The sequence below is a fragment of the Macrobrachium nipponense genome, chromosome 44, assembly GCF_015104395.2.
Source record: "Macrobrachium nipponense isolate FS-2020 chromosome 44, ASM1510439v2, whole genome shotgun sequence".
NCBI lineage: Eukaryota > Metazoa > Arthropoda > Malacostraca > Decapoda > Palaemonidae > Macrobrachium > Macrobrachium nipponense.
In genome coordinates, this window is record NC_087221.1 from 16,159,490 (window position 1) to 16,173,332 (window position 13,843).

The window sequence follows — 13,843 nt, forward strand, 5'->3', positions numbered from 1 at the left end:
AAGTTCACTGACTGAGAAACTGGTGAAGTTGGATGGAAAATTGGAAACCATTACCAAACGAAAGGGGGATATGTAACTCCAGAACTAGAAGAAATAACTTATGCAAACAGATTAAAACTAAAGAAGATGAGTACTTTAATACTGAAATCAACTGATTCGTCAGTGATTCTTTAGTATTATCAAATTGCCTTTTGGCCAACACCCAAAGCAAATCAAGAGACATGAAAAGCTGGAATAAATTCTGTAGGAAACTGGAGGTATGGAAATAATAAATAACAGCCGAGTAGGAGCTCTGGCTTTGCAGATAAAATTAGAACTATACGAGGCAGATGTAGTGACCAATGTATTTGATATTATTGAGACTCGTGGCTTACTGCAAGAAAAATCAATGAAAGAATTAAGATAATAATCAAAGGAATGTTCGAGCCAGTTCCAACAGCACCACTATACTGGGAACTGATAACAAAGACAGGCCTATGGCCAGTGGAGAATAGAAGAGGATAGAAAAATGTGATAATATGGAAACAAACTATTTGAGGGATGGAAGAGAGGGAGGGTATTTGAGAAATGTTAAAAATATATGAAACTGAGATAGATGATATAAGAAATTATAGAAAACAAGAACTCGAAATAGAGGGAAAAGCTAAAATAAGAAAATAAAATAAAGCATAAATGACAAAAGCTAGGGTTTGCATCTGGTCATGGCAAAAAGGTGTTCGATGAGGAACTAAATATCAAAGAAACCATCGGTTATGAAGACAGAATGAAACGTGTTGGATCTAAACAAAACTGACAGAAGCGGAAATGGACATTAGTTCTTTGAATTGTGTGGAAAATTTGAGTAGTAACAGATTTTTGTTACTGGAGAAAACAAGAAAAGAAACCACGGTATATAAGGCAGACAATCATAGTAAGAGATAAGTAAAAAAAGGGAGTGCTTCCTGTGCAGAAGCCATAAGACAATGAACTTTTTACAGAAAACAGAACTTTGCACTTACACTATTTATAGTGTGTCCACTGTCAGACTTGTGGAGGTAGCCATTTTTATATATCATTAGTTCCTAAGGTGGTGTTTTGTGCCTCATTATTGGCTATTGCCCTTGCTGCTCCGTTGAAGTGTGTGTGTGTGTGTACGTGCTATTGATTACAAATGTCGCATGTAATCCCATTAGCTGATGTACCACAACAACAACAAAAACTCCACTATTATTGTATTCCCTGTATTGTTAATTTTGTTTTTGTTTCTATTTAAATCGAAATTCGCTTAACTTTTCGTGTTTTTCGGTTTACCAATAGTAAAGGTTTGCGACTTTTCTGTAGTTTTGTTACTTCAAAGCGCGCACAGAAGCTATCTACACCATAATTTATTTCTAAAAGGACTCAAGAAAAATTTCTGGTTTGGTTTGCTCCTCATTTAAGAAGCCTTCCGGTAATTTTTTCATTTTATTAGCAGTTAAATTTGTTAAATTCGGTGCAGCTTGCTTCATTGTTTGTAATCATTACGCTTTCTATGTCTGGAAGACATCCTATCCATGTTTCTTGCCTTTTGATATTCTCTCGCAGTCAGTAATGTAATTCATATCCTCTCTTCCTGTTGCTTGTCCTTTTTAGTATTTAATATATTTGAGATGAGCCAGTCAGGATGCACGGATCCAGAATGTAATTCCCTTAACAAATTTATTGCATAGTTCTGAAAAGAAGCCATTTTCCTCTTTCTCCATGCTGTTAACAGGTACATTGTTTCTTTAGAGTTTTTTTTTTGACAATTTTACCAACTAAAATATCAGGAATAGTTTTTATGCTCGCAAACGCTGTTACTTTCCTGCCTATCTCTCCCACGAAACGTTTCCTAAACACTACCTCATGTGAATACACAGGGGAAAAGCATAATACATGTACAAAGTGGGAGTGGCAAGATGACTGCTCTAAGGTCAGCATTGCTGGGACATCTAAAGGTATAAACAGTAATGTCTCATCCAAGTGTGTAGGTAGCGATCATTGTAATAGATGAAATACTGGCAAGACTGCTAAATATGGGGCGTTTGTTTTTCTCAGCAAATAAAAATGCAAGATACATCTTTTATCCTCCATACTGAGATTATCGCTAATTTATGATTATTTGAATGTATTCAAATGTCTTAGAGGGAATTTTTTAGAAGTGTAAATATAGAAAATACAAATTGATTCACATTCGGGTCTCGGGATACTTCTAGAAGCCCGGAGAATATACCTGAGTATAGCAAAGAGCGATTCAATTCCCTTTAATCATTGAACTCTATTACATAATAGTCTTTTCAAATTGAATTGCTTTGATAGCCATTGATGAAAATTTTGAATCGTTATCTTGAAGGTTTTTGTGAATTTTGAGAATATTCACGACGTTAAAACAGATACTGAACACTAGGAATTACCTCCAACCAACATCATACACACCACCCGCAACTTGGCAAGGGGATCAGATCGCATTGTCCGTCCATTGTTTACATGAGTCATTCCTCTAGCAGTCTCAGCTATCCTGTCCTGTCACTCCTGCTGCCGCCGAATTCTCCCTTGTTGAATTTACTGAGGCTGCGATTAGAATTTATTAGTGCAAAATGACAGCCGAGAGTGTATTAAGCATCCAGGGGAAAAGGTCCTCTGGTACATCAGTCAGGACAGAGAATGGTAAGCAGATATTTATCCTTCTAAAATTAGGCTAGATCAAAATCGCACGCTGCATGGCCTCCACGGTCGTGACTTCGGCTACCCGGCCTATTATGTGCTAAAACAATGACACTAGTTTATATTTAAGATGAAAATTGCATCAGACGAATACAGACAGACCGTATGAGTCCATCGATTAGGTATAATGCGCCCACTAGTTTTGGTTTAGGGGAGAACAACGGCGAACCGTGATTCACATGGGTTTACCGCGCCGTGGCTCACAAGCCTGACACATGGCGAGTAAAAGCCCGAAAATTGTCAGTTTCACTTGCCTAACCAGAAAAACACCCACTACAAAGTTAATTTTGCGGGAAAATAATAAAACATCATCGTTGATAACCAATAGGCTACTAGGCCTGGGATAGCCTACCTACTAGGGTAGATCACCACGGCAGGCCAACCAGGCCACCTACATTCAACGCTTGCCACCCTCCGAAAAAGTACATTATAACACGTCCTGACACCCGAGATGGGCATCAGTCGCGACTTGTTGTTGGTGAGAAACGGAGCTAAAGACCTCTACTCTCCTTTCGAAGTAAGTATTTTCTCCAAAGTTAGAAATTAAGGCCAAATTTCAAGATTTAAACAGAGGGTACTGAAAACGGTCTCAAACGTAGTGCAAATCTCACCAAAACGCGTTCAACATTTTTACTTACAACTCGAGGTATTTAGGGTAGAATATCACGACAGGCCAACCCTCATCACGGTGGACGGGTCTTATTCACTCGATATTTAATTGGTGAAACATGAATACAATTGCAACTCTAAGCATACCATTTTAAAGACTGAAGTTTCGTCAACATATTGTGATATATGAAAGCCCCATACGAACTAAAATAAGCATGTGAGCTCTTGTAAAATATGTTTTTAAGGCAGTTTTGAAATCCAATATGGCGGCTACGTTTTGCATGGACGGTTCTCATCGTGACGGCCACCATCTTTCCCCCAGCCTTCCCAGCACTCATTTGAACAATGTTAGCGTATGTATGTAACGTTTATTGATCTTACTCAAGATTGCAGTTGTAATCAGCACAATAAAACAACATTTTGTTGCCTATATTAGTGAAAGTATGAAACTTGCTATTCCCGGGGTTATGGTTTGAACTGAATTCATTCTTACCTTGTAATCGGCGGTTTTTATCCTTACTGCCATCACAACTGAAACTCCACAGTGCTTATTTGATTGTTATTATACACATTTTGGTCTCAGTTCACTCCACATTGCACTTTAAACCCGTTGCTGTTCTGGTTTCTAAGCTGTGCGCGCCATAAACACAATACGAACAGCAGACGACGAAAACTGCAAAGTTTATTCCTTAAAACTGTTTACTTTACTCGTTATTAGTTAAATTACTTTGTTATTTAAAAATTTTGATTTAATTCATGTATATTATCCCTTTTTTGTTTGCAACCAAATTACCCCGAAAAATTACAGATATTTCTAAAGTAGATAAAATCAAATGTTTCTAACGTTTTCGTACATCTGGCTGCCGAAAACCATAGAGGAACGAATACGGAAAAGTGCATAGAGGAACGAACTACGTTTTTTTTTTTTTTTTTTGCTTTTTTGTTTTTGTAGCACTTTTCATTGATTTTCAGTCTTATTAGTATTTTGAACTTCTTTAATAATTCGTATGCCAGAAATAAATGTAACCTTTAATGTTTGCATGCTTTAATGTTTGCATGCTAAGAATGGCAAAATCATCGTTGCCACATTAGTGGAGGCTTCAACACATACGCCGTTCCATTATTATAAACTGTTTCCATGAATTCTAGTTGTCATAGTAATGCAATAATGAGAAAAATTGCTTTAATATTTAGTATATATACTTCCAATACATAGCCTAATTTCACCAATTTCAACGTTTTGTGTGTAGTCTTATACCAGTTTGGAGGGTCAACACATACCGAATGGCAACAGAGAGAGAGAGAGAGAGAGAGAGAGAGAGAGAGAGAGAGAGAGAGAGAGAAAAAGGAAGGCGGAGGAACGAAGAAAAGGGATGGCGGTGGAGGGGGGGGGAGGAGAGGGTAGGTGGAGCTTTATACGCGTGTTCGTATCCATTTCTGCATAATGGAGTTTTGTCTCTTTGGTACAAGGACAAGTTGTCGTTATTCTTTACGATTAGTGATTCACGATACCCTTATAAATTACGGCACTGGTGTAATGCACTATAGCAAAATCTCGTCTGTTACTAGTGTTCGTTACAGAAATAGGTATTGCCCAAAAACGTGCTTGCACTCTCTGAAACCCATAGTAGACATGCTGCTTAGTTGTCAATCAAGTTTTTATAACCAAGTATTTTTTACAAGCTAGCTATTGAATAAATTTGTATTTTTCTCAGTCAAAACAGATGCCCCTCAATGCTAACTTTCCTCTATTAACGACTTTCTGGTCATTGCAAATTCGGTCCCATAATTTCTTATGGTGCGAAAACAGACGAGGCCCATGGACCGAAAACTATTGCGTCACACTACGGCGATAATCCAGCAGTAAAACATCTTCATATATACAAAAAGTAAATAATAAAGATATATATGCGCATTACGATTATAACAATTACATGTATAGCTGATAACAATCTGCATGAATAACTGGTAAACTGTTCTGCAATGACAGTTGAGTATAGCAATTATTTACAATAGGTACGAAAGTCAAGATGTTGTGACTTCATAATACAGAACTTAAAAGAACGTTCTAATTCAGAAATATAATTACTTAAATTTGAGTCAGAGTCGAGTTACTTTTTCAATAACGAATATTTTCAAATTAATCATCATAAATATGTAAAATATTGATGTTTTACTACTTATTTAAAAATTAGCTAAGAGCACGCTTCTCGTCATCTTCTACCAAAACAGCTGTTTACTCCTGGCTTCTTGTTGGTGAGAAATCGTGTTTCGATTGTTGTGATAAAAGTGCTCCAGCGTCTGTGGGTACAAGTGGTGTGTGGATTTATCACAGGAAATGGAAAGTTTGTTGACACAAGCGACTCCGTAAACATGGAGATGGCGTCAATCTTCGAAACATTTTTAGTTGTAAGTAAAAATTTCTAAAGCGTTTTGGCGAGATTTCCACTGCCATGGGCGCCATTTTCAGTACCCTCTGTTTAAATCTTAAAATTTGGCCTTAATTTCTAGCTTTGGAGAAAATACTTACTTCGAAAGGAGAGTAGAGGTCTTTAGCTCGTTTTTTCACAACAAGAAGTCGTGACTGATGCCATCTCCGGTGTCAGGACGCGTTATAATGTTCTTTTTCGGAGGGTGGCTAGCGTTGATTGTAGGTGGCCTGCTTGGCCTGCTGTGATATTCTACCCTAGAAGATTGACGCCATCTCGATGTTTACGGAGTAGCTTGTGTCAATAAACTAACCATTTCCTGTGATAAATCCGTACACCACTTGTGCCCACAGACGCTGGAGCACTTTCATCACAACAATCGAAACACGATTTCTCACCAACAAACAAGCCAGGAGTAAACAGGTGTTTTGGTAGATGACGAGAAGCGTGCTCTTAGCTAGTTTTTAAATAAGTAGTAAAACATCAATATTTTACATATTTATGATGATTAATTTGAAAATATTCGTTATTGAAAAAGTAACTCGACTCTGACTCAAATTTAAGTAATTATTTTTCTGAATTAGAACGTTCTTTTAAGTTTGTATTATGACGTCACGACATCTTGACTTTCGTACCTATTGTAAATAATTGCTATACTCAACTGTCTTGCAGAACAGTTTACCAGTTATTCATGCAGATTGTTATCAGCTATTCATGTAATTGTTATAATCGTAATGCGCATATATATCTTGGATTATTTACTTTTTGGAATATGAAGATGTTTTACTGTTGGATTACCGCCGTAGTGTGACGCAATCGTTTCGGTCCCTGGGCCTCTGTCTGTTTTCGCACCATAAGAAAGTTATGGGACCGAATTTGCAATGACCAGAAAGTCGTTAAAAGAGGAAAGTTAGCATAGAGGGGCATATGTTTTGACTGAGAAAAATACAAATTTATTCAATAGCTACCTTGTAAAAAATACTTGGTTATAAAAACTTGATTGACAACTAAGCAGCATGTCTACTTATGGGTTTCAGAGACAGTGCAAGCACGTTTTTAGGCAATACCTATTTCTGTAACGAACACTCGTAACAGAACGAGATTTTGCTATAGTGCATTACACCAGTGCCGTAATTTTATAAGGGTATCGTGAATCACTAATCGTAAAGAATAACGACACTTGTCCTTGTACCAAGAGACAAAAACTCCATTGTGCAGAAATGGATACGAACACGCGTATAAAGCTCCACCTACTCTCCCCCCCCCCTCTACCGCCACCCCTTTTCTTCTAAGTTCCTCTTCCTTCCTTTCTCTCTCGCTCTCTCTCTCTGTTGCCATTCGGTATGTGTTGACCATCCAAACTGGGTATAAGACTACACACAAAACGTGAAATTGGTGAAATTAGGCTATGTATTGGAAGTATATATACATAAATATTTAAAAGCAATTTTATCATTATTGCATTACTATGACAACTAGAATTCATGGAAACAGTTTTATAATAACTGGAACGGCGTATGTGTGAAGCCTCCACTAATGTGGCAACGATGATTTTGCCATTCTTAGCATGCAAACATTAAAGCATGCAAACATTAAAGGTTACATTTATTTCTGGCATACAATTATTAAAGAAATTCAAAACACTAATATAGACTGAAATCAATGAAAAGTGCTAGCAAAAACAAAAAAGCAAAAAAAAAAAAATGTATATAATTCACTTTTCCGTAGTCGTTCCTCTATGCACTTTTCCGTAGTCGTTCCTCTATGGTTTTCGGCAGCCAGATGTACGAAAACGTTAGAAACATTGATTGTATCTACTTTAGAAATATCTGTAATTTTTCGGGGTTAATTGGTTGCAAAAAAGGGATAATATACATGAATTAAATCAAAATTTTTAAATAACAAAGTAAATTTAAACTAAATAACGAGTAAAGTAAACAGTTTAGGGAATAAAACTTTTGCAGTTTCGTCGTCTGTCGTCGTCTGCTGTTCATAACTGTGTTTATGGCGCGCGCGCTTAGAAACCAGAAACAGCAACGGGTTTAAAGTGCAATGTGGAGTGAACTGAGACCAAAATGTGTATAATAACAATCAAATAAGCACTGTGGAGTTTCAGTTGTGATGGCAGTAAGGATAAAAACCACCGATTACAAGGTAAGAATGAATTCAGTTCAAACCATAACCCCGGGAATAACAAGTTTCATACTTTCACTAATATAGGCAACAAAATGTTGTTTTATTGTGCTGATTACAACTGCAATCTTGAGTAAGATCAATAAACGTTACATATATACGCTAACATTGTTCAAATGAGTGCTGGGAAGGCTGAGGAAAGATGGTGGCCATCACTGATCAGAACCTTCCATGAAAAACGTAGCCGCCATATTGAATTTCAAAACTGCCTTGAAAACATATTTTACGAAGAGCTCACATGCTTATTTTAGTTCGTGTGGGGCTTTCATATATCACATTATGTTGACAAAACTTCAGTCTTTTAATTGGTATGCTTAGAGTTGCAATTGTATTCATGTTTCACCAATTAAATATCGAGTGAATAAGACCCGTCCACTGTGATGAGGGTTGGCCTGCCGTGGTGATCTACCCTAATTGACAGGTGCAACATAGCTAGCTACCTACCTAAACTGGATCCAGTGGGCCTAGTTAACTAACGATTTTCATATTGAAGTACCTAAACACCTTAACCTACATGAATTAAGGGTAGAACTAGGGAACAAGGTAAAACTACAGAGGCAGGGTAAATGACTGACTGGCGACATGGCAGGTACGGATCTTGGAATGTGGCCACTTTCCCAGAAAAGTACTTGAATTCACCGCCATGAGCATCAGTCAAGAGTTGGCCCATCCAGGCAGAACACTGAGACCTCTATGCTCTTGAATTAAGTGTTTTCTCCTAAATTACAAAATAGCTAATGGCATATTCAAGCACTTTTTAAGGAAATAGCCGCATTCTGAGAGGTGGTTGCTATGTCACCGCTTGTTCATTTACCCTATTACCTTACTAGCCTATCTTAGGATTGCTGATGAAGGAAGTGGTGATGTTTATTGTCACTCAGTCATTATTAGGCTAACCTCTTATCTTTATCAAGGACCCTTTGAAACGTTGGTTTTTGGGTGGGATAAAACACAGGGAGAGAGCACAGACATGTTGTATTGATGGCCACCCTGGAACTCTTAAGGGTAATTCTAAAGAATAACTCCGAACGGATTGCGAGGACGGCAACCTCGAATACGACATTCACTGGGGATTGGGGCGTCCAATGTATTTCTCCGTGTTTAGTACTGGCCCCTGGGGGTTAATTATAGTCGACCGCCCAAAAATAATGGTTAATTCATAATAAGCAACCCAAATACTATAGGAAACTGAAATTTCCAAAGAAATACCTGATACGGAGTTATTATTTAGATTTACCTTTATATTACCCTTATAAGGGAGCCATAGCCATCATGTTCCAGAAGGTATTGGCTAAGGGAACCTATTGTACTAATTTACCCTAACCTAACCTAGAAGGCTATGTTACTTAGGCCTGTGGGCTCCCTTCCCCCCAAAACCCCTGGTGAAGGAAACTCCAATTTTTGCCAAATACTCCCTCTATACCACCGAGCATGTGTGATAGCATACCAGGATGGACAGCATACAATAACATCAGTTCAGAGGTTAATTTGGGTAAAACACAGCGTGGACTGGCCAACTCACTGACTACCATGGCTAGGCCACCCTCCGAAAAAGTACTTTTAACACGTCCTGACACTGGAGATGGTCATCAGTCGAAGTAAAGTATTTTCTTTAAAGTTAGAAATTAAGGCCATATTTTAAGATTTAAACAGAGGGTAATGAAAAGGGTGGCCAACGCAGTGCCCACACCACCTGAACGCTTTCAAAATTTTTACTCACAACTCAGAATATTTAGAAGATTGACGCCATGTCGATCTTTGCGGAGTTGCTTGTGTCAATTAGCTTCCCATTTCCTGTGCTAGATCCGCACACGACTTGTACCCATAGACGCTGGGGCACTTTCATCACAACAATCGTACACCCGACCTCTAACCATACTTATTGAAGGGGACTACGGCATTCTTTGCGACGTTTTGCGCTCTTCAATTGTTTATTAGTGTTGTCAATTGGTATGTTTACCCTCCAAACTGGATATGAGACTTACTCAAAACTAGGGAAGTAAGTGAAATTAGTGTATCTAGTAGTTGAAGTATATATACATATTACGTACAGCAATTTTATCATTACTGCATTACTATGACAAATAGAATTCATGGAAACTGTTTTTAAATGCATTGGCGTATGTGTGACACTCCACTGGATTGGCAACGATGAGTAATTTTTCCTCGCGTTGTCTGCTCGTAAGTGTACATCCGAAATATTTGTAATTTTTCGGGGTTAATTTGTTGCAAAAAGGTATAGTAGACATAAATTAATTAAACATTTTGAAGTAAAGTTAAACTAAATAATGAGTAAAGTAAACAATTAAGGAAATAAAGCTTTACACCCATAATCAGTGTTGTCGTCTGCTGCTTGTAACTGTGTTTGCGGAGTGAGTACTTAGGAACCAGGAACAGCAACGTGGTTAAAGTGCAATGTAGAGTGAATTAAGACCTAAATGTGTATAATTACAATCAAATAAGCACTGTGGAGTTTCAGTTGTGATGGCAGTAAGGATAAAACCACCAATTACAAGGTAAAAATGAATTCAGTTCAAACCATGACCCCCGGGAATAAAAAGTTTCATACTTTCACTAATATAGGCAACAAAATGTTGTTTTATTGTGCTGATTACAACTGCAATCTTGAGTAAGACCAATAAACGTTACATATATATGCTAACATTGTTCAAATGAGTGCTGGGAAGGCTGGGAAAGATGGTGGATTGTCCGTGGTTAGACCGGCCAGCCTCACGATTGCCGACATATTGGATTTCAAAACTGCCTTGAAAACATATTTTACGGAGAACATCACATGCTTATTTTAGTTCGTATGGGGCTCTTATATATCACATTATGTTGACGAAACTTTAATTTTTGAATGGCATGCTTAAAGTTGTAATTGTATTCTTGTTTTACCAATTAAATATCAAGTGAATAAGGCCTGGCCAGCGGGATGACGCTGGATTGTCCGTGATTGTTTACCCTACAGATGACCGACAAGAAAAACTTTTTAATAAGCAACCAAAATATAGAAAAAGTCAATTTTTAAGGTAATCCTGATGCAGAGCAGCCCCAGAGTTCTACTGGGAACATCTCCACATGGAGTATTACCTTGGGTTAATGTCCAGGAGAAGGCCGCACCCGTTTTTCAAGTATTAACGACGAAAAACGGCAAAAAACGACCAGGTTGGTGTTGTATATTGCATAGAAACATGAGGAAATTAATAAAAAAGAAAATATGACTTACTCTTACACACAAAATGTAAGCATAAACCTACTACTACGATCATGGGGGACCCCAGTGGGAAGCAGGGTTTTTTGGGTGGGGGGAGGAGGAGAAAAGTGATTTTCGGGGCACTATCGAACATAACACAACCACCTAACCTAACCTGGGGTCCTGTACCCCTACCTAGGCCTAGCGCGGGGGGGCTCGACCCCCCCTTAAGGCCACAGTGATTTTTGGGACACTACCGAACTTAACACAACCACCTAACCTAACCTAGGGCCCCGTACCCCCCTACCTAGGCCTGGGAGGGCTCCCCCCCCCCCCCACCCCCCCCCCCCCCCCTTAAGGTCACTACCTAACACATCCATCAAAACAAATCCTAAGGGATGGTCCTGCTGTATACATCATTATACTACCACCATTATAATGTACTCTCTAAATTAATGAAGCTTACCTTAAACTGTTGGTTGATAAAGATGTGCCATAACTTAAGAAACAGTCAGGACAAGAAGCTGGAATTTCAACTTCTTGTGCAATATGAGATGAAGTGCTTGCTACGGCGTCCACGTCTAAAGAATGAACTGAAATGCCTGGGTTAGATAATGTATTGTTGCGCCGAGAAAATTTGCAAACATCTGCGCCATTGGCCAAAGTTGATGAGGTACATATCAGAAAATGAAACTGTGATTGGCCAAACGTGTAAGACGTCATAGTGGACTAGTTTGTCTGTGGAGTATAGTAGTTACAGGGCTCATTTGAGCTAAAACAAGACACAGTCAACAATAACAATAGACTTAGAAAAATTCTGGGAGGAAGAGAAGAGTAGCGTGAGTTTGATTGTTGATATTTCGACTGTTATTGAATTTCACTAAATATCTCTCTCGTATACCACTATTTACATACATTCCTACACATTCTAGTAAAAATACATTGAATATCACTGATATCTTCATGTGGCCCTCTCCTAGACATTAACCTTACCTTGGAAATTGAGTTTCTGGAGTTTGGTTCTTATCAAGATTTTCCCCATATTTTTTGTCGGTCGATGTAACTAACCTCAGAACTTGTATGTTACTGTATGGTGGTCATACTGTAGAGTGCTGTCCTGCATGCACAGTCTTATACGGGAGCTTTTTGTTGAAAAGTGGAGTTTCCTAGTAGGTTAGGTTAATTAGTGCGATTCCTGTTTATAATAGGTTTCCTTAGCTACCCTTCTTGAACATATGGCTCCTATATTACTTACACGTTCGTGGAACCATTCCTTAACAACGCACTTAGTCTTTGTCCAAGTTAATCCCCCGCCCAAAACCTCTCATTCTCAGTGGGTCCTCACCCATGTTGGATAGATGTAAGGTTAATAATCTGATCTGTAACCAACAATGGTGGGGGACTTTGGGAAGCATGGGGTTCTGGTTGGGATCATGTAAAAAAAGTGGCCATGTTTGTGTTCTGGTAGAGGGCAATGGATGTGCAAAACCTCAAGGAGCCATATGTTCTACAGAATGAAGAGGCTGAGGGAAAGTCGGGTACTCGTTGGGGCGGGGCCCCTTGTTTGTTGAAGATATGAGTTGGTAAAGAAGGTGTGGGGCTGTTGGGTAAAGAGACCTAGACGTAAATAATATTGATCAACAAAGATACTTCTACATCAAAATTGGATGACGATAGTATAATGCAAATATTTTGATGTAATTACTGCAATGATATAAACTGAAATTACATTAACATACTTGTAATCAAATTTAATGGGGCAAATTTGGCTACCTTAAGAAGACCGCAGTGTTGACTGGCCCGTAACTCGTAGTTAACAAATGTTAAAAACAAAATCGGCTTAGCTGTACTAGGTGGATGACTAGGCCTATGATAGGTCGAAAGAATGGGGGGTGTGTTATTTAAGGAGGTGGCCAAATGGCGCTTCGGCCTTATCTGCAATTTTAAAGATTCTTGGCAAGAAGGAATATTGTGCTGCATGCGCTCGCCAGGGGTTACAGGAGGTTAGCAATGATTAAGGGGGTGGCAGAACGGCCCTTTGCACCTTATCCGGAATTTTAAAGCTTGTAATATGATTGGTTGGGTACGTGTTATCTGTCTATCCCCCCCCCCACTTCAAACCCATTATTTCCCTCACCTACAATTTGGTGTATTGAACCAAAAGCTCCCTTATATTAGTAGTAGTAGCTGAAATTTGACTGAAACTGCTGCATTCTCGATTTATTCGTCGTCTATTTTTGCTTGTGTTTCGTGTTCCAAACATCAAATAGATCATAAAATAACCCTCCCCCCCCACACCCACCCATAACCCCGCTCTCCCATCAGTCCCCCTTACCATAGGATAGCGTTCTAAGGGAAATTACAGGTTAATTACAGCCAACCCCCCAAAAATAACAGTAAATTGTTAATAAGCAACTGAAATAATACAGGAAACTTCAAATTCCAAAGAAGTACCCGCCACAGAGTTATTAGCTAGATCTACCGTATGATCTTAATCACGAATGACCGATCTAATTTTTCAAGTGAATTGTGTAGGTTACAAGTTAAGCTGCCCAAAAATAGGCCTCTGAAGTTTATTTGGCAAGGCTAGGCAAATACAGGGCCAATGCTAATCCATCACAGTGTGCCAAGTCATACTTGACTTGAGGGTGTGAGGTACTTACTAGCCTAACCATATTCACCCCTTACCTGACCT

At 38.6% G+C, this 13,843-nt stretch overlaps 1 protein-coding gene across 1 annotated transcript in view; it reads left to right on the forward strand.

The window, feature by feature from the left end:
* Nucleotides 1-2,475: 2,475 nt before the first annotated feature.
* Nucleotides 2,476-13,843, forward strand: part of LOC135204047 (T-complex protein 1 subunit alpha-like) — a 107,458-nt gene continuing 96,090 nt past the window's right edge. Inside the window, exon 1 of the mRNA XM_064234009.1 lies at nt 2,476-2,664. Coding sequence (XP_064090079.1) covers nt 2,595-2,664 — 70 coding nt within the window. The 5' untranslated portion in view covers nt 2,476-2,594. The remainder of the gene's footprint in view (nt 2,665-13,843) is intronic.